At 42.4% G+C, this 19,975-nt stretch overlaps 1 protein-coding gene across 13 annotated transcripts in view; it reads right to left on the bottom strand.

Annotated features, from left to right (window-relative positions):
* Positions 1-19,975, bottom strand: part of NAV1 (neuron navigator 1) — a 326,822-nt gene that overhangs the window by 32,197 nt on the left and 274,650 nt on the right. For 8 of the 13 annotated variants that reach the window (XM_064273409.1, XM_064273402.1, XM_064273401.1 and 5 more), the window contains 6 exons: positions 19,256-19,426; positions 18,076-18,128; positions 8,042-8,065; positions 7,853-7,930; positions 4,710-4,793; positions 4,327-4,438 (listed from right to left, as the gene is read on the bottom strand). In XM_064273409.1, coding sequence (XP_064129479.1) covers positions 4,327-4,438; positions 4,710-4,793; positions 7,853-7,930; positions 8,042-8,065; positions 18,076-18,128; positions 19,256-19,426 — 522 coding nt within the window. The remainder of the gene's footprint in view (positions 1-4,326; positions 4,439-4,709; positions 4,794-7,852; positions 7,931-8,041; positions 8,066-18,075; positions 18,129-19,255; positions 19,427-19,975) is intronic. The other 5 variants (XM_064273405.1, XM_064273403.1, XM_064273406.1 and 2 more) reach the window with 3 other exon arrangements.

A 19,975-nucleotide genomic window follows, 5' to 3' on the forward strand; every position in this document is an offset into this window, starting at 1 on the left:
TGCTGTAAAAACTACTAAAAGTAATGAATACGTTCAGCAAAATTGCAATATGTAAGATCAGTATAAATAAACAATTGTAGACATAGCCGAACACTGTGTGGGACTGAAGTTCCTAGGCTCGAAGGCGAAGGACCATAGACTCGGGACATCGATGTCAACTGGCACAACATAGTTCATAAAGACAAAGTTCTGCGTCCTACTTTGGTGATTAGAGTCTGGAGCCTTAAGAGCTTGCAAATGGCCATCTAAGATACAACTCTTGGTCTCTGACCATCCAGAGCAGAGGAGAGGAAAGAATACCAAAGACTCAAGGGAGTAATTAGTCCAAAGGAGTAATGGACCCCATAAACCACAGCTGACACAACCCCAAGACCAGAAGAACCAGATGGTGCCCAGCTATCACTACTGATCGCTCTGTCTGGGATCAAAACAGAGGGGCCCAGACAGAGTGGGAGAAAAACTGTAGGACAAAAAATCGAATTTACAAAAAAAGACTGGACTTACTGGTATGACAGAGACTGGAGGAAGCCCCTGAGACTATGGCCCTAAGACACCCTTCTGAACTGGAACTGAAGCCATTCTCAGAGACCACCTTTCAGCCAAACCATAGACCCAGTAAAACCAAACTGAACCCACTGCTGTCGAGTCGATTCTGACTCATGGCTACCCTATAGGACAAAGTAGAACCGCATAGGTTTTACAAGGAGCAGCTGGTGGATTTGTACTGCAGACCTTTTGGTCAGCAGCCAAGCTCTTAACCACTGCACCACCAGGGCTCCAAACTATAGACAGGCCTATAAAATAAACTGTAAGACCCAAGAGGAGCGTACTGCTTAGAACAATCAATTATATGAGATCAAAAGGGCAACATTTGCCCCAAAGCAAGGATGAGAAGGCAGGAAGGGGTAGAAAATTACGACGAAAGGAAATGGGAAACCTATGATGGAAATGGGGAGAGTGCTGACACGTTGTGGGGAATGAAACCAATGTCATGGAACGTTTTATGTACAAACTATTGAGTGGGAAACTAATTTGCTCTATAAACTTTCACTAATGCACAATAAATTTAAAAAATCAGTTGTATTTATATATATTAGTAATAAACAATCCAAAAATGAAATTAAGAATGCAATTCTATTTACAACAGCATCCAAAAGAATAAAATATACAAGAATAAGTTTAACAAAAGAAGTATAAGACTTGTGTAGTGAAAACTACAAAACATCATTGGAAGAAATTAAAGAAGACGTAAATAAATGGAAAGACGTGCCATGCTTATAGACTGGAAGACTTAATATTGTTAAGATGGCAGTACTTTTAAAATTGATATACGAATTCAATGCAATCCCTATCAAAATGCCAGCTGACTTTTTTTCAAAGAAGTGACAAATTGATCGTAAAATTCATATGGAAATAAAAGGGACAAAGAATAGCCAAAACAAGAAAACACAGGAGTAAAACTTCATGGCCTTGGATTAAGCTATGGTTTCTTAGAAAGAACACCTGAAGCACAAGCAGACAAAGGAAAAAACATGCACTGGACTTCATCAAAATTAAAAACTTGTGCTTCAAAGGATACTAGCAAGTAAATGAAAAGACAGTCCACAGAACAGGAGAAAATATTTACACATCATGTATCTGGTAAGGGTCTAGTATCCATAATATATAGAAACCAACCAAACCAAACCCACTGCCGTCGAGTCATTTTCAACTCATAGTGACCCTATAGGTCAGAGTAGAGCTGCTCCATAGAGTTTCCAAGGAATGCCTGGTGAATTCGAACTGCCGACCTTTTTAGTTAGCAGCCTAGCTCTTACCCACTACGCCACCACGGTTTCCATAATAAGGAACTCTAATAACTCAACAATAAAAAGACAAAAGATGGGCAAAGCATCTGAGTAGACATTTATCCATGAAGATATACAGATGGCCAATAAACACATGAAAAGATGCTCAGCATCCTTACCCATCAGGGAAATGCAAATCAGAAACCACAATGAGATACCACTGCACACTGACTAATATGGCTATAATAAAAAAAAAAAACCTGACAATAACTGGTTGAGTCTCTTCAACAAGTTTTGGAGAGAATCTGGAGAGAAACTGGAACCCTAATCCATTGCTGGTGGGAATGTAAAATGGTGCAGCAGCTTTGGAGAACAGTTTGGCAGTTCACAAACATAGACATAGAATCACCATGTGACCCAGCAATTCTAAGTATATGGCCCAGAGAACTGAAAACATATGCTTATGAAAAACTTGTATATGAATGTTTATAGCTGTATTACTCATAGCAGCCCAAAAGTGGAAACAACCCAAATGTCCATAAACTGAGGAATGGATAAACAAAATGTGGTATTGTCTATACAACGGAATATTATTCAGCCATTAAAAAGAAATGAAGTACCGATACATGCTGTGACAAGCATGAATCTTAAAAATATTAATGCTAATTGAAACAAGCCAGTCACATATTGCATGATTCAATTGCTACGAAGTATCCAAAACAGGCAAATCCATGAAGACAATGTAGGTTAGTGGTTATCAGGGGCTGGGGGAGGGAAGATAGGAAGTGACTGCCAATCGGAAGGAGGTTTCTTTTTGGGATGATGAGAATGTTCTGGAATTAGATAGTGGTGATGGTTGCAGAACCTTGTGAATATACTAAAAACCATGGAATTGTACTCTTTAAAAGTGTGAAAATTATGGCATGTGAATTATATCTCAAAAAAAAAAAAGATTATAGAAGCTATAGGATCGATGCAGTAAACACCTGGGAAAGTGTATAGAATCATAAGAAAAAAAGCTGGGAAATACCAGTATTTGAGCAGTAAACAGAAGACAAGGAATGGGTTCCATTAAGTACTGTAGTCAGAGTTACAGGAAGAGACCAAGAGGGGAATGATGACTCAAGCTAGTGGAAAAATTTAATGAAGAAAGAAGATGTTAACAGGCAAAGTCGTGGAAATCTTGGGGGGACTGGCTATATGTGTGTGTACATGTGAGCGTATGTGTACGATAGGTATTTTTTGAGAACACAGTATATGCCTGGCACCAGGCTGGATGTTAACAATTGTTCTCATATTTAATCCTGACCACAAACTTCTGGTTAGATGTCATTAGGTCCATTTTACAGTACTTCTTTCAAGAAGAATAAGTACTAAAAATTCTAAGTTGGATTTTGGCAACATGGGAGTACCTGGTGACTTCACTGGTGCCGCTTCAGTAGGGTGATGGTGACAGAAGGATAACTGTAATGGGCTGGGTGTGAAAGGGAGGTGGAATGGTAAGGTTGACTATGACGGAAAGGAAGACATAAGTTTGTGGTTAGAAGAACCATAAGGCTGATGTATCTTTTTCCCCTTTAAAGCAGAAGAGTATTTGACAGGTTTATAAGCAGAAAGGAAGGAAAGAACAGAAAATAAGAGGTCAAAGCTGTGGAGAACAGTGTGTGGGGTTATGATTGCTAGAGTGAGCACCCTAAAGCATTACATAAGGCTCACTCTTAGCCAGAAGGAATAGCTCCTTCCAACTAAGTAAGAGAAAAATAAAAAAGGATAGAATGAGGAGAGGTCAATGGGATGGCAATAGTCAATGGAGTTCTCACTTGAACATGTTTATTTTCTTAATTAAGGAGAAGGCAAAGTCTTATGTTCAGAGTGAGGCAAGTTAGCGGTGGGATGAGGGGCTTGAGAAAAGTGATAAAGATTGGGCCTAGTTGATTGTGGAAAAAAAAAGAGAACTGACTATTGACAAGCAAGAGGACTGCCAAGCTACACTGCAGGTCTGACTGGAGTTAGCAGATTTTTGTGACACCAGACTACCACTCAACTTGGCTTTCTCTAGCCATGCGTGACTACTTGGTTGTTAAATGCCAAGGATGACTTGTCATTTGAGCCCCATGTAACCTATGTGATATTTGGCTGTCTCATTTGAAGTATACATTGCTTCCTCTTCAAAGAACTGCAGTGAGCATCACATAAAATTGTATGTGTGTGTATTTAATACATTTACATAAAAATATTCCTGGTACATAAAGTGTTACTTTAATGATTGTTTTTGGCAACTCTCTGGCTCAGGCCTAAAGGGCCCGTGGAGATGACAAGTTTCTTCTATACCCCCTCATCCCCAGGGTTGGCAAGGTCATGCCCCTGGCAGTCCTCACTGACCAGGCCAGAGCATCACACTCAAGGGCATCAAAGGGCCCTCGTCTTTTAGAAATTTGGTATGGGACCTGGGATATTGTGGGCACTCAGATAAAAATCTGCAGTAATCCTCCTCTCACCCCATTCCTGTTCCCTCTCAATCTGTGGCTGGATGCCCTACCTTTGGGTGTGGTTTCTGAGGCATTAAGGGCTCCCTGAATGACTGCCTGGGCCTCAGAGTTTTTTTTCTTCAGAAAGTCGATGGTTTCTCTCAAGTCCAGCAGCTCAGTGTCCTGAGAGAGAAATGAAAATATTGTCATCAGTTAGGATTAGGAACCCCGACTGTGTGACAGGCAATGGGCTAGGCACTGGGGACTGGGAAGGGCAGGGAATAGGGACAAGGAATGTGTTCACATTATATGGAGGGGCAGGTTACGAATTCAGGGGGACAGAAAGGAAGGGAAAAACTGGCAGTCATGGGAATGAAGAAGAGGTTAGCCTTAGCCTGCCTGTTCAGGATAACCCCCTCACCACTTCCGTTCCTCCCCTCCCCAGGTCTCTCACCTTTTCCTCTGCTGTCTCTGCCAGGTGTCGTAGGCGGGATGTCATATTCACCAGGCTCTGCTCAAAAGCAGCCACTAGATTAGCCTGAAACAAACAGATAGGGAGGTTCCTATGTTGGGTGAGGCTAGGGGAACGTAAAGGGTTGACACGGGAAGTGGTGCTAGCTGAGTTCTGTGTCTCAGAGTGGACCAATGCCAACAAACTTCTTTGTGATTTTTAAATATTGATTTCCCTGTGCAGGCAAGGTGGAATCAAACAACTTCCTAGCCTGAAGAAATTTTCTGGCAGGGACTAGCTTTTTGAATAATGAAGCAGTACAGACAGCATGAGAGAAGGGTAGGTTTTGGAGACTCTTGGAGTCTTGAGATCCCCATACCTATCATTTATCAGAGGTGGGACTGTCCCTCTGCTCTCTGGTATGTGGAGTGGCAGGCTTGGGGGGAGGGCTATAAAACCTTGGGTTGTTCCTATGATTTTGGTTAAACTCTTCTACTCTCTAACAGGCCAGCCCCATGAGTCCAAGTAACCTCCCAGGAAAAACTGTTCAGCGGGTACATCTCTTCCACCTCTGCTTCTAGGATGGCCCTCCATTCTTAACTCATTTTTGCTTTGGAGCTGTCCCTTGTGGCTTGCTTCTTCAGGCTGTAGAGGTAACTTTAAGAAAATTCAGGGCCATGCCACAGTTTTGCCACTAGGTGTCAGGTCTGTTCCATGAGGAGTACAGGATACCAGTGACCTCTTGGTAACAGGCAGGCTGGGAAAGGCGCTGAGTGGAGCTGATATGATTCCCTGTGTGGTCTGAACGCTAGCTGGCCAATTGGCAGCAAGATGGATAGGAAAGGTGAAAGAAACGAGGCATGGAACTCAAAAGGGGACTACTCAGGGATGGAGAAATAGCTGTTGGTGGAGGGTATCTGAGTAAGCTGGTGACCCAGCAAGCAGTGAAGGACATGTTTGGAGCAGGTTCTTCGTCCAGAGCTTTGGGATCCCTGTAACACACTCTCACTGCTTCCACTCTGCTAATAATTCTCTCCCTTTTGGGTCAACCCTAGGTTTCACTTATTGCCCTTGAAACATGCCTGGAGCCTATTTTCATTTGATCTTGGCTGTAGGCAATCCTTTGGCCCATCTGAGTCTCCTTTCCCACTTTTACTGTCCGTCTGTCAAGACCTGGGCTCCTTAACAGGTCCATGCCATGACCCTGAGCAGTGTACTTTCTCCTGTATACAGAGAACTTCCACCTTCTTGACCTCACATCTTGCTTACTTCTCTATACCCCAGCATCTGTGTGTAAACTTGTAGTTTACACTGCTTGTAGTCCCTGGAAATCTCCCACTCCTGGGGGGCCTCAAGAATCCTGTCAGCTTCTCTGTCTTGGCCTCTCCTCATGCAGTGGGTTCCCTTTACTTGGGTTGGGCTTCCTTCCCTTCTGCCTCCTACACTTACTCTCTTTTCTGAACCTTCCCCTAATCCCCAGCCTCATACTAGGGTGCATTAAGACTTCATGCCTAAATAGGGGTGCCGTAACAGAGATTGGCATTTGAGAGAGAGAAAGTGGTCTGGGGCCCCTCCTTGTCTAGGGTATGCCCTCAGCTTCAGCAGCTGCTGAGTTCCATGGAACACAACAGAAGCTTGGTCTGGAATTGGGACCCTGAGAAGGGCTGTGGAACCTTACCACGGTCTTCTGCTTGGAAGAGGGCTCTGACCCTGGGTAAAAATCTATCTTTAAGATTCAGAACTCACCATGTCTGGGTGTTCAATTTGTTCTCTCTTAGCCAAAGGGAACTTCCTGTTCTAAGAAAAATCACCCTCTAAATTAATTTTCTTGGCTCCAGCCCAGCCCTCCCTGACAGCACGGCAGTTGACAGACTGCAGCGTAAATGAATCAGACATAATAATGTTTTTGGCCTCCGTGGCGCCTCTCTCCCAGCATCTCCCAGACGTGAATCTCCTGGGGTATGCAGGACGCGACCCAGGCCACTGGCCTTGGTAGGTGGGGCACGAGGGAGAGAAGAGATGGTTCTGGTTTTGTAGTATAATTCTTATGGGTCCCCAAAGTGGGGAAAAGTGCCTGGTAAGAGCTTCAAACAAACTGGTAAGTATACAACTCATGAACCGAGGATTGGGGAAAAGAAAAGAGGATAACCAGTATGGTGAGGGAACTTCCGTTGAAATACATTAGAAAGATGCAAAATATTGATGGAGATCTTCTACCTGATTCCAAGGGAGAGCCCCCAGGACTGACAGCTGGGTTCCCCCAAGAGGAAGGGAAAAGAAAAACTCAGTAACGACGGCGGAAATTGCAGGCATGGTTACTTTTGTACAAACACTTGGAAAACTCCTGCAGATCCGGCTCAGCTGTTGTTTACAGCTTTGGGGGAAAATGGCTCTTATGTTCTCTATTTGCACCTCAGTCCCAGGGGAGAAACTACCACAGCCTAGCAAGAGGAGGTGGCTTCATTTCTCCCCATCTCACAGAGTAGAAAAACCAAGGCTTAAAGAAAGAAAATAACTCATTTTAAGTGGAGGCACCAAGGGCAGCCTGAGGGAAGAAACAAAGAATTCTGGCTCCCAACCTAAAGCTCCTATTGTTTTTTGCCAACTTCCCAAGGAGACTACCAGGAAGAGACAGTTCTGAATGAAGGAATTAGACTAGAATGGGAGCTGGGTTTCTAAGTGATATGGTGGGGTCATAGAATTCTAACAATCCATGCTGGGTGCACCCAGTTATGTGGTGTAAACGAAGACACGAACACACCCCAGGGCAGTGATAAAGGCCTCCAAGGGCCCTATAACTATAATATCTAACTATTTTTGTCCATGGCCAATGGCAAGTTTGCTTCTACCTCAAGGCAGAACCAATGATAATTCTTTTCCTCTAGGAAGTTTAAAGACCGTTGCAGATATGAACTCATCTATACCTATTTTTTTTTTAGGGTGGGGGTAAAACTGATTCTTTATAAAAATTGAGGCTCGGGGAAGGACAATTCTCCCATACTCTGTTGTAGAGCTATGAAGGGGACCTGCCCTCGGAGTCTAAGCCCAGGGTGTACTTTGTCAGATAATGTTCTCTTCTTGGCTGCACTAGTCTAATTCATGGCCAAAATAGCCGCCTGGGTCTTCCTCTAGTTTATGGCACTCACATTGGCAGAAAGCTGAGACGTCAGGGTGGCCACTTTTTCTTGGGATGATTCCAGTTCCCTACGAAGCTTCCGGATTTGCTGTGAAAGGAAGAGAAATACAAACTAATGGTAGCAGAAGAAGTATAAAATTTGGAAGAAAAATGGGGTGCAGTGGTGTTAACAAGCAGAGACAAAGGCTTTGCACCCTACCTCAGACTGCATCCTCTCTTCAGCCTGAAGAAAGAAGCACAGAAGGAGAGAGAGAGAGAAAGGAAGTAGTTACTATGGAGGTGAAGAAGCAGGTCCCAGTGGCAGGGTAGAGAACTTGAAGAAGCATGATTTAGAGGTACAAAGAGACTGAAACTCTGTTTCCTAGTCCTGCCTCCTCCAAGGACTTGGCTCAGACCCTATCCAAAAAAAACCAAATCCAAAGCCATGGAGTCGATTCCAACTCATAGCAACCCTATAGGACAGAATAGAACCGCCCCATGGGGTTTCCAAGGCTATAATCTTTTTTTTTTTTAATCTTTTATTGTTGAGAATAAAAAAAGGAATAGACACAGCAAAACACACGAATTGAACAGTTTGTACATGTACCATTCGGTGACACTGATTACATTCTTCAAGTTGCATAACCATTCTCACCCTCCTTTACTGAGTTGTTCCTCCCTCGTTAATACAAACTTGCTGCCCCTCTAAGGTTCTTATCTAATTTTTCAACTTGCTGTTGTCAATTTGATTCCATATAGATAAATCTTAAAAGAACATAATGCTCAAGGCAGACGTTTTTCACCAGTTAAGCTAAACTATTGTTCGGTTTTAAGATAACACCAGGGGATATTTTTGGTTTAAGGTTTAAAGATTATCTCAGGGCAGTAGTTCCAGGGGTTCATGTACCCTCCATGACTCCAGAAAGTCTGGAGTCCGTGAGAATTTTAAATTCCAGTCAGCATTTTCCCCCTTCTGATTAGGATTCTTCTATGGAATCTTTGATCAAAATGTTCAATAACAGTAGCTGGGCACCATACAGTTCTTCCGGTGTCACCGCAAAGGAGGCAGTTGTTCGTGGAAGCAATTAGCCACACATTCCATTGTTGTTGTTAGGTGCTGTCAAGTCAGTTCCTACTCACGGTGACCCTATGTACAACAGACCGAAAACTCTGCCCAGTCCAGTGCCATCCCCACAATTGTTGCTATGCTTGAGCCCATTGTTTTAGCCACTGTGTCAATCCATCTTGTTGAGGGTCTTCCTCTTTTTTGCTGACCCTCTACAAGCATGATGTCCTTCTCCAGGGACGGATCCCTCCTGATAACATGTCCAAAGTATGTGAGACATACTCTCGCCATCCTTACTTCTAAGGGGCATTCTGGCTGTACTTCTTCCAAGACAGATTTGTTCGTTCTTCTGGCAGTCCATGGTATGTATATTCGATATTCTTCGCCAGCACCACAATTCAAAGCCATCAGTTCTGCTTCTGTCTTCCTTATTCATCATCCAGCTTTCGAATGCATATGAAGTGATTGAAAACACCATGGCTTCGGTCAGGTGCACCTTAGTCTTCAAGGTGACGTCTTTGCTTTTCAACACTTTAAAGAGGTCTTTTGCGTTAGATTCGCCCAATGCAATGCATCTTTTAATTTCTTGACTGCTTCCATGGGTGTTGATTATGGATCCATGTAAAATGAAATCCTTGACAACTTCAGTCTTTTCTCTGTTTATCATGATGTTGCTTATTGGTCCAGTTGTGAGGATTTTTATTTTCTTGATGTTGAGGCATAATCCATACTGAAGGCTGTGGTCTTTGATCTTCATCAGTAAGTGCTTCAAGTCCTTTTCACTTTTAGCAAGCAAGGTTGTATCATCTGCATAACTCAGGTTGTTAACGACTCTTCCCACAATCCTGATGCCCCGTTCTTCTTCATATAGTTCAGCTTCTTGGATTATATGCTGAGCATACAGATTGAATAAGTATGCTGAAAGGATACAACCCTGACACACACATTCCATATCTTCCACCTATTACTGACTCTTTCTTCCTGTGTTGCTCCAGGTGAATATAGACCAATTGTGCTTTGGGTGGCTGTTTGCAAGCTTTAAGACCTCAGGCACTACTACCCAGTGAACTAGGAGGTAGAACAGAAGCAGTAAACACGTTATTAGGCCAATTAACTGGGATATCTCATGAAACCATGACCCTATACCTCCAAACCAAGGGACCAAATCCCATGAGGTGTTTGGTTATCCATAGCCGCTTAAGCAGCTACCCTGTTTTTTTGGTTATTGTTATAAATATATCTATCACACAACTTTTGCAAGTGTACAACTTATTGATAGCAATTACAGTAATCCGCTATGCAACCCTACCTTTAATCAATGCAATTTTTCCATCACCGTTAACCCCCTCCCTCCTTCCTGCCCCTGGTAACCACTAATAGACTTTAGTCTTTGTACTTTTGCCTTTTCTTATCTTTTTATATAAGTGAGGTCATATCATATTTGTCCTTTTGTGATTGGCTTATTTTGCTCAGCTTCAAGCTCCATCCATACTGTAGCATATATCAAGACTTCATTTCATCTGCTGGCTGAGTAGTGTTCTTGTATGTATATATGTGCCACATTTTGTTTATCCACTCATCTGTTGCCCACTCCACTGTTGATGGGCACTTAGGTTGTTTCCACCTTTTGGCAATGGTGAACAGTGCTGCAATGAACACTGATGTTACAAGTCTGCATTTTAATCTCTGCTTTCAACTCTTTTGGGTATATATTTAGGAGTGGAATTGCTAAGTCATGTGGTAGTTCTATTTTTAGTTTTTTTGAGGAACCGCCACAGTGTTTTTCACAATGCATGTACCATTTTGCATTCTTACCAGCAATGCTTAAGGGTTCCAATTTCCCCACATCCTTTCCAACGTTTGTTATTTTCTTTCTTTTTTTAAATCTTAGCCATACTAGTGGGAGTGAAATGGTATCTCATTGTGATTTTGATTTGCATATCTCTGATGGCTAATAATGCTGAGCATCTTTTCATGTGTTTGGTGGCCATTTGAATGTCCTCTCTAATAAAATATCTATTCAAGTCCTTTGCCTACTTTATGATTGGGTTATTTGTCTTTTTGTTGTTGTCAAAGTTTTATATGTATTTTGGTTATTAGATTCTTGTCAGATATATGGTTTCCGAAGATATTCTCCCACTTGGTAGATTGTCTTTTCACTTTTTTGGTAAAATCTTTTGATGAACTTAAGTTTTTAATTTTTATGAGGTTCTACTTAATTATTTTGTCTTTTGCTGTTTGTGCTTTTGTTATTATAGTAGATAATCCATTGTTGAAAGCTAGGCCTGACAGCATTGTCCCTGCTTGTTCTTCTAAGAATTTAATTTTAGTCCTTAATCCATTTTGAATTTGTTTATATGTGTGGTGTGAGGCATGATCCTGTTTTGCTTTTCTGCATGTAGAAATCCAATTTTTCCAGCATCCTTTATTGAAGAAACTCTTTTTTCTCATTGAATAGACTTGGCACCCTTGTCAAAAATCAGTTGACCAGACATGTGTGGGTTAATTTCAGGACTTTCAATTCTATCCATTGGTTTACGTGTCTATTGTTATACCAGTACCAGGCTGTTGTGATTACTGTAAAAAACCCACTTACAGTGTGGTTACTGTAGCTGTATAAAATCCAAAAAAAAAAAAAAAAACCCCAAGCCCGCTGCCGTCGAGTCAATTCTGACTTACAGTGACCCTACAGGACAGAGTGGAACTGCCCTGTAGGGTTTCCAAGGAATGACTGGTGAAGTAGAACTGCTGACCTTTTGGTTAGCAGCCAAGGTCTTAACCACTGTACCACCAGGGCTCCGTAGCTGTATAAAAAAAAAAATATATAGTATGTTTAAAAAAATTTTTTTTTGCCATTCCTTATGAACTTGAGGGTTAGTTTTCCTATATCTGTAAAGAAGGCCATTGGAATTTTGATTGGGATCACAGTGAATCTATAGATCACTTTGGGTAACAATATTAAGTCTTCCAATCCATGAACATGGAACATCTTTCCATTTACTTAAGTCTTCTTTAATCTCTTTCAGCAGTGTTTTATAATTTTCATTGTATAAGTCCTTTATGTCCCTGGTTAGATTTATTCCTAGGTATTTTATTCTCTTAGATGCTATTGTAAATGGAATTGTTTCCCTAATTTTCCTTTCAGATTTTTCATTGCTGGTGTGTAGAAATCCAGTTGAGTTTTGTTTGTTGACCTTGTACCCTGTAACTTTGCTAAATTCCTCTATTAGTTCTATAAGTTTCCTTGTGGGTTCTTTAGGATTTTCTATATATAGGATCATTTCATCCATGAATACAGATAATTTTACTTCTTCTTTTCCAATGTGAATACCTTTTATTTCTTTTTCTTGTCTTATTGTTCTGGCTAGGACTTCTCATACAATATTGAATAGAAGTGGTGAGAGTGGGCACCCTTGTTTGTACCCAGTTTGAAGGGGAAAGCTCTCAGTCTTTCTCCATTAAGTATAATGTTGGCTGTTGGCTTTTCATATACGCCCTGAATCATACTAAGGAATTTCCCTTCTATTCCAATCTTCTTTGGGGTTTTCATCAAGAAAGTTGTTGGACTTTATCAAATGCTGTTTCTGCATCCATAGAAATGATCACGTGGTTCTTTTTATATGTTCTGTTGATGTGGTGTACTACGTTGGTTGATTTTCTAATGCTGAACCACCCTTGCATTCCTGGAATAAATCCTGCTTGGTCATGGTGTATGACTCTTTTAATATGCTATTGGATGGTCTTCACTAGTATTCTGTTAAGTATTTTTGCATCTATATTCATAAGAGATTTGGCCTGTAGTTTTCTTTTCTTGCTTCTTTATCTTTTGGAAGAGTTTAAACAGCGTTGGTGCCAATTCTTCTCTAAATGTTTGGTAGGATTCCCCAGTGCAGCCATCTGGTCCAGGATTTTTTTTTGGGGGGGGGGTAGGGATTGGGAGCTTTTTGATCACTGATTTGATCTCTTCACTTGTTACGAGTCTACTGAGACTTTCTGTTTCCCCTGGAGTCCGTTTGGGCAGGTTGTGTGCTTCCCAGAATTTGGCCATTTCATCTAGGTTACCCAGTCTGTTGCCATACAGTTGTTCATAATATTGTCATAATTCTCTTTATTTCTACAGTGTCAGTTGTAATGTCCCCTCTTTCATTTTTTATTTTGGTTATTTGCATCTTTTCATTGTCAGTCTAGCTAAAGGTTTGTCAATTTTATTGATCTTTAAAAAAAAAAACTAACTTCTGGTTTTATTGATTCTCTCTATTGCTTTTCTGTTTTTGACTTTATTTCTTCTCTGATCTTTGTTATTTCTTTTCTTCTGGTAGGTTTAGTCTTAGTTTCCTCTTCTTTTTCTTGTTCCTGGAGTTGTCGAGTTAGGCTGTTAATTTGAGATCTTTTTCTTTTTTATGTAGATATTTATTTAAAAGTTTCCCTCTGAGTACTGCCTTCACTGCATCCTATAAGTTTTGGTATGTTCCTTTTATTTTCATTTGATTCTAAGAAATTGTGATTTGTCTTTTGAGTTCTTCCTTGACCCACTGGTAGTTTAACAGCGTGTTTTAATTTCCATGTATTTGTGTCTTTTCCAGGTTTTTTTCTGTTATTGATTTCTAGCTTTACTCCATTGTGGTCAGAGAAAATACTTTGTATGATTTCAATCTTTTTAAATTTACCAAGACTTGCTTTGTGACCTAAAATGTGGTTTATCCTGGAAAATGACCCATGTGCACTAGAGTAGAATGTACCTTGTGCTGTTTTTGGGTAGAATGTTCTGTATATGTCTGTTAAGTCTAGTTGGTTTATAGTGTCATTCAGGTCCTCTGTTTCCTTGTTGATCTTCTTTCTGGATGTTCTGTCCAATATTGAAAGTGGTGTATTGAAGTATACAACTATTATTGTAATACTATTTCTCCCTTCAATCCTATCAGTGTTTGCTTTATATATTTAGGTGCCCCCATGTTGGGTGTAAATATATTTGTGATTGTTAAATATTCTCAATTGACTCTTTTATCACTATATAATGTCTATCTTTATCTCTTCTGAAAGATTTTGTCTTAAAGTCTACTTTGTATGATATTAAGATTGCCACCCCAGCTCTCTTCTGGTTATTATTTGCATGGAATACTTTTTTCACTTTCAACCTATTTGTGTCCTTGGGTTTAAGGTGAGTCTTTTGTAAGCAACATGTAGTTGGATCATTTTTTTTTTTTTAATCCATTCTTCCACTCTCTGCCTTTTGATTGGAGCATTTAGTCCATTTACATTCCCTGTAACTACTGATAAGAAATGACTAAATTCTGCCATTTTTTAATTTGTTTTTTGTGTGTCTTAAGCCTTCTTTGTCTTTGTCCTTTAGTATTACTTGCTTTTGTGTTTTGTTGGTTTATTGTAGTAAGCCTTTTTGGTTCCCTTCTTTTTTCCTTTTGTGTATTTTTTTATATGTTTTCTTTGTGGTTACCATGACTATTACATTTAAGAGCTTGCATTTATAACATTTTAGGGTAATGTAGTACCAACTTAACTTCAGTAACATACAAGAAATTCTATATACTGTTCCTCTCCCCCTCTTTTCATTGCTGTTATCACTAATTACATCTTAATATTTCATGTGCCCTGCAACATAATTTTATCCTTGCCTCTTATATAGTTGTTATTAAAAAACATGAAGGACAAAACATTTTGAATTATCAAGCATGAATACTGTACTACTAGCCCATTATACTTGTCCATGCATTTCCCTTTATCAGGGATCTTTCTTTTTATGCACAGCTTTGAATCACTTTCTAGTGTCTTTTCCCTTCCATTTAACGAACTTCCATTAGTGTTTTCTGTAGGGCCATTCTGGTGGATATGAACCCTCTCAGCTTCTGTTTGTCTGGGAATGTTTTAATTTCGCCCTCATCCTTGAAGGACAGCAGACAGTTTTGTTTTGTTTTTCTTTTAGCGGTTTAAATATATCATTCCATTGCCTTCTGACTTTCAGTGTTTCGGAGGAAAAACTGGCACTTAATCTTACTGGGAGATCCTTTGTATGTGACTGCTTCCCTCTCACTGCTTACAGAATTCTCTGTCTTTAGTTTTTGAGAGCCCAACTATGATGTGTCTTGGTGCAGATCCCTTTGGGTTTATCCTACTTGGGGTTCTTTAAGCTTCTTGAAGCTGTGGATTCATGCCCTTCGTTGGATTGGGGAAATTTTCTGTCATTATTTCTTTAAGTGTTCTCTCTGTCCCTTTCTCTCTCTCCTCTCCTTTTGGAATTCCCATGATGCGTATATTAGGTCTCTTGTCCCATAATTCCATTAAATTGTGCTCAGCCTTCTTCAGCCTCCGTTCTTGTTGCTTTTCAGTGTCTGTAATTTTAACTATCATGTCCTCCAATTTGCTGATTCTTTCTTTTGCCTGATTAAATCTGTTAGTAAGTCCTTCTGTTGTGTTACTCATTTCAGTTATTGTCCGTTTCAGTTGCAATATCTCTTTTTTTAAATCCTCATTTTATTCTTGCATTGTTTTCCTTACTTTTTTTAGCTCTTTGTCTGTTTTCCCTTAGTTCTTTAATTATAATTTAATGTTCTTGTATTATATTCTTCCATTTTTTTCATTATTTGGTCATTCCTAGACACACATTAACTCTCTTTGTCATGTTCACTTATGTGGGCCATTGTTTCTCTGTTCATTGTGTGTCTTGTGATTTTTTTATTGGAGCACTGGAATTTTTGGTGTTAACTTTTGCAGTTTTCCCCAATATTTGGTGTTTTTGCTCACACTACTTTCTGCAAGAAACTCTTAGGTAGTTGCTTACTCTTTCTTTTCCCTCTCTGTGATAGCTCCTTCTCCCTTCTTGGTTTAGCTGGGATTCGAAAGTTCCAGATCTTGTTTTTCAACTTTCAGTCTCTCCCAAACATACCAGAGAAAACACTGTGGTCAGTCTGTCCACCAGTGGGCGCCACCACTCAGGCAAGTTATTGTGTACTAATCAATCTGTCCACCAGGGGGCACAGGCCTCTCTCTCTGGTTATTACTCCCTTCCCTTCTGTTTCTGCAGTCACATTTTTACTCAGAAAACCCACAGTCAGTAAGCCCTCTTGGGGGCTGGGTGTTGCCCTCAGGTTTTGCCTGAAGTTTCCTTCCCTGCTCCGTGGAGACTGCTTATAGCTGAGCTGGCATTCAGGCGAAGCACAGAGAGACTTTCTTCTGTGTCAGGAGGAGGAGAAGTTGGCATTCTCCAGAAGGACCTCCAAGAGATCTGTCTTTTTGGTTTAAGGGCCCCAGTGGCCCTGTGGTAGCTGGAGGAGCAGTCTCCACTTAAGCAGCCCACCTCCTGACTGCACTGTAGGGAACTTTCTGCAGGAGTTCTAATCAGTACAACAGCTGACAGCTACTGGTTGGAGGAGGTATAGTCACACTCCAAATGGACCCCCAGGAGGTCTGCCTTGTTGCTCTCTGAGTCTGCCCTGTACTATGTTGGCTGTGGGTGTAGCCTCCACTCAAGATTCCTGGTTCCTAGCACACAGCAGCCTCAGTCAGCAGTCCTCAGTGTTGACTGTAAGGGGGAGCAGACAAATCCAAACTGATCCCAGGGAGGTCTGTCCTGTTGGTTTCAGAGGTCTGAGCTATGGGGTGCGCAGGGAAGCCGGTAGTATAGTGTTTATTATGGGAGCAGACTCCACTGTACAGGCCTTCTGTAGCAATTCACAGTAGGCTTACAGCTGACAGTGTCTGGGTCTGGGAGGTACTGGCACACTCCAAATGGACCTCTGGGGAGGTGTGCCTTGTTGCTATCAAGACCTCTGCTGGAGTATGCTGGCTGTGGGTGTAACCTCAACTAAAGATGCCAGCTTCTTGAGACACAGCAGCCTCAGTGAGCAATCCTCAGCACTGACTGAAAGGGGGAGCAGACAGGCCACAACTGACTCGCTGGGAGGTCCATCCTATTGGTTTCAGAGGCCTGAGCTATGGGGTATGCAGGGAGGTAGACAGAGTGTTGATTATGAGAGCAGACTCCACTGCATCAGCCTTCTGTAGCAAATTTGCAGTAGGATTACAAGCGATAGTGTCTGGGTGGGGAAGGTGCTGGCACACTCCAAAGGGACCTCTGGGGAGGTCTCCCTGGTTGATTTTAGGGCAGAAGCTTGGGGTCTTGTCTCTTTGTACAGGCAGGGGCTGTGATGGTTAGGGAAGCAGGTCTCCTTCTGGGGCTACTATCCCAGTTCACAGCAGCTGTCAGCCCGCATGGCTGGGGGAGGGGCAGGGATGGTGGGGGAAGATTTTCCTACCATATTCAACTTATTGATTTGTTGATTCTTGCCTGTCTGCAGTTCCCCACTGCTTTCCTCTGCTCCCTAGTTCAGAGTCCCTCAAAGCCGAGCCCCGTTTCCTTGTTGTATTTTGGGGGAAGGGTCGGAATGATAGTTTGTTTATGCCACCATCTTCTAAGGCTGTAATCTTTATGGAAGCAGACTACCACATTTTTCTTCCGTAAGCAGTTGGGGGGTTTGAACCACAGACCTTTTGGTTAGCAGCTGAGCACTTAACCACTGTGCCTCCAGGACACCTTTTAGACCCTACACTAGAGTTTTTTTTTTTTTTTTTTTTTACTAGAGTTTAAATAAAAGATTTTTCAGGAGCTTATATCCAGTCAATTTTTTAATTGCCAAGAAGGCTAGAAAATGAATATTTGGTTGTTCTAAAGAGTAATCCTTACTGCCAGCAATTTAAAGGAGTAAAGAATTAGGGGAAGAACAAATCTCAGAATCAGATAATACCTAATAGCCAATGTAGTGCCTGCTGTCCCACATTCAACACTTAATAAATTCTGTAATTATTAAAATTCCAGAGACCGAGGAACCCCCCCATCTCACCTTGCCATAAATGCTCCCCACTTACCATGGTACGGAAAGGGCTCTATAACAGGGGAGTCTCCATTTTTCAAGGGAGGGGAACAAAAAACCACGAGAATCGCTCAGGAGTTGGTGCTGAGGCCAGGAAGACCACTGAGGAACTGAATCATCCAACCGAGTGCTGGAAACTCTAGATGTTTCCCCCCACCCTTACCCCAGATCTATAGGCACAGTGAAGAGAGAGCAGTGCCCACCTCCCTCCAGCCCCTACCCAGTTACCCAACCAAAGGAGCTTCAACGAAGAGATAGAATGGCGGGGAGAGGGGGTGAGGGAGGCAGAGAAGTGAATGCTCTTACTGAGGAGTAAGTGGAGGAGGCACTGGAGGCCAGGGACAGCACTGAGCCATGAACTGAAAGAGAAGCAGAACACAAAGAGTTAACAGAGGGCTCCAGGACAAGGGGTTCCTGAGACCAGCCCTAAGGCAGGAGTTGGGATTCTGATTCTGGAGGAGCAAACAGAAAGAATAGAACAGGGGACCCAATCAGTATCACAACAGCCCAAAGCAGGTATCTGCTAAGGAGACAAGGTTCCGAGTAGAGACAGTCTCCTCTCTCAGTCTACATTCTCTGGCAGCCTGGGAATGGGGGTCCCTTGCTCAGCCTGCTCCAAGGGACACAAGGACTTAAAGGGAAGGGAAAGGAGATTTTCATGGATAAGGCGTCATCTTTCCAATCAGGACAGTACTTTAGCTGCAGGAGGGGAGTTTCTCATCAGAGCTGTTCGGAACAAGTACTACATTTCTGCCTGTGCCTCTTCTTCTCAGCACTTGGGAACTGGCCTAGGATCCTGAGGATCATTCAGATGAAAAAAAAAAAAAAAAAAAACCTTAACTGAGGAATATTCATTCTGATTACTCCACAGGGCCCTACTGAAAGAACACCTGCAAGGAATGCCTCCTAGACTGACTGTCCTAAAGATAATAACAGGATGTCTAGTCTACCATAAAGCCTGATCTTCTAGGCTCTGACCAACATTACACTCAGATCACCACCAACAACCAGATGGTCCTCCCTGAAGCTAATTTCTGGAACATTCTTGAAAGAGGAATGAGATGCCTAGTTTTCTGCAAAGATTTAAAGGATTTAAGAGCTACCATTATGTCCTTTTATCTTTTCATATATTCTGAGAGACTGTGGGGAGGAAAGACTACGGCTAGAATGAGGAGAATGGGAGCTATGGTTTTCAGAGTACTCTGATGGGTACCATTTAACCCTTCCATGCTTAACTTCCCTCCCCCAGCCCCAATGATAAGCGCTCCATCCCAAAGCACCAGGACTAGACAGTGCCACCCAAGGTTTCTGGGCCCCCAGACCCTTCAAAGGGATGGGAAGAAAGAACTGAAATGGCCCCAACTGGATGTTCTGTGAATCATATATGTGTGTGTGGTGGTGGTAGTGGTGGTAGTGGAGGTGGTGGTGGGTGAGGGGACCCAGCAGAGCTGGAATGAGCGTGAACCGCGCTGGCATGAAGTCTCACCATCGTCCGTGGGGTCTCGGAAGGATCCTGACCGAATCATTCCCTTGGGTCTCTCGGCCAGGGACAGGGTGCTCCCCATTTGGGAGCCGCTGTACAGCTCGAAGGCCGCCTCGTGGGTGGGGATGCTGTTGGAGCGGGTGATTCTTGGCGTGGTAGCCGCAGTGGGACTCACTGGAAGGACAGAGGGAAGGGGGACAGGAGAGGGTGGGGGAAGGCAGGAGAAGAGGCAGGGTCATCAGCTCTCTGGTCCCTTGGGGAATGCAGCACCAGGAGCATGAGAGGCAAAAGGCGAGAGGGCAGGAGAGGAAGGGGCAGGCGGGGCAGTGGGAGTGTGCAAGCAGCTGGTGGTTAGGAGCGGGGTCCCTCCTGGGAGATCAAGCCCTAGTGGAGAAAGATTCTGCTATCTGGAATAAAGGGTGAAGGGGGCTTCCTATCTTAAAGAACTTTCCTCGGCCCTGCCTGCCCTAGAGTTGTTGGTTTTGAAGGTTAGGATGGGTGCCTCGCAGCTTTTATGAAACGTTCACATCACATGGATGTGCCAATGCAAATGGGATGCTGTGGTTCTCTAAAATGCAACTGGCAGCTTGGAGGACTCAGAATTCAGACCAAGACTGAGGTCTGAATGATGATAAAGAACCAGTTTGAGAAGGGGCTAGGCTATAAAATCCAATGGGCAGTGGCTTTGTGGCTTTCTAGGTTCCTAACTCAGTTCTAAAGCAT

The sequence above is a fragment of the Loxodonta africana genome, chromosome 20 (genome assembly GCF_030014295.1).
Source record: "Loxodonta africana isolate mLoxAfr1 chromosome 20, mLoxAfr1.hap2, whole genome shotgun sequence".
NCBI classification, from domain to species: domain Eukaryota; kingdom Metazoa; phylum Chordata; class Mammalia; order Proboscidea; family Elephantidae; genus Loxodonta; species Loxodonta africana.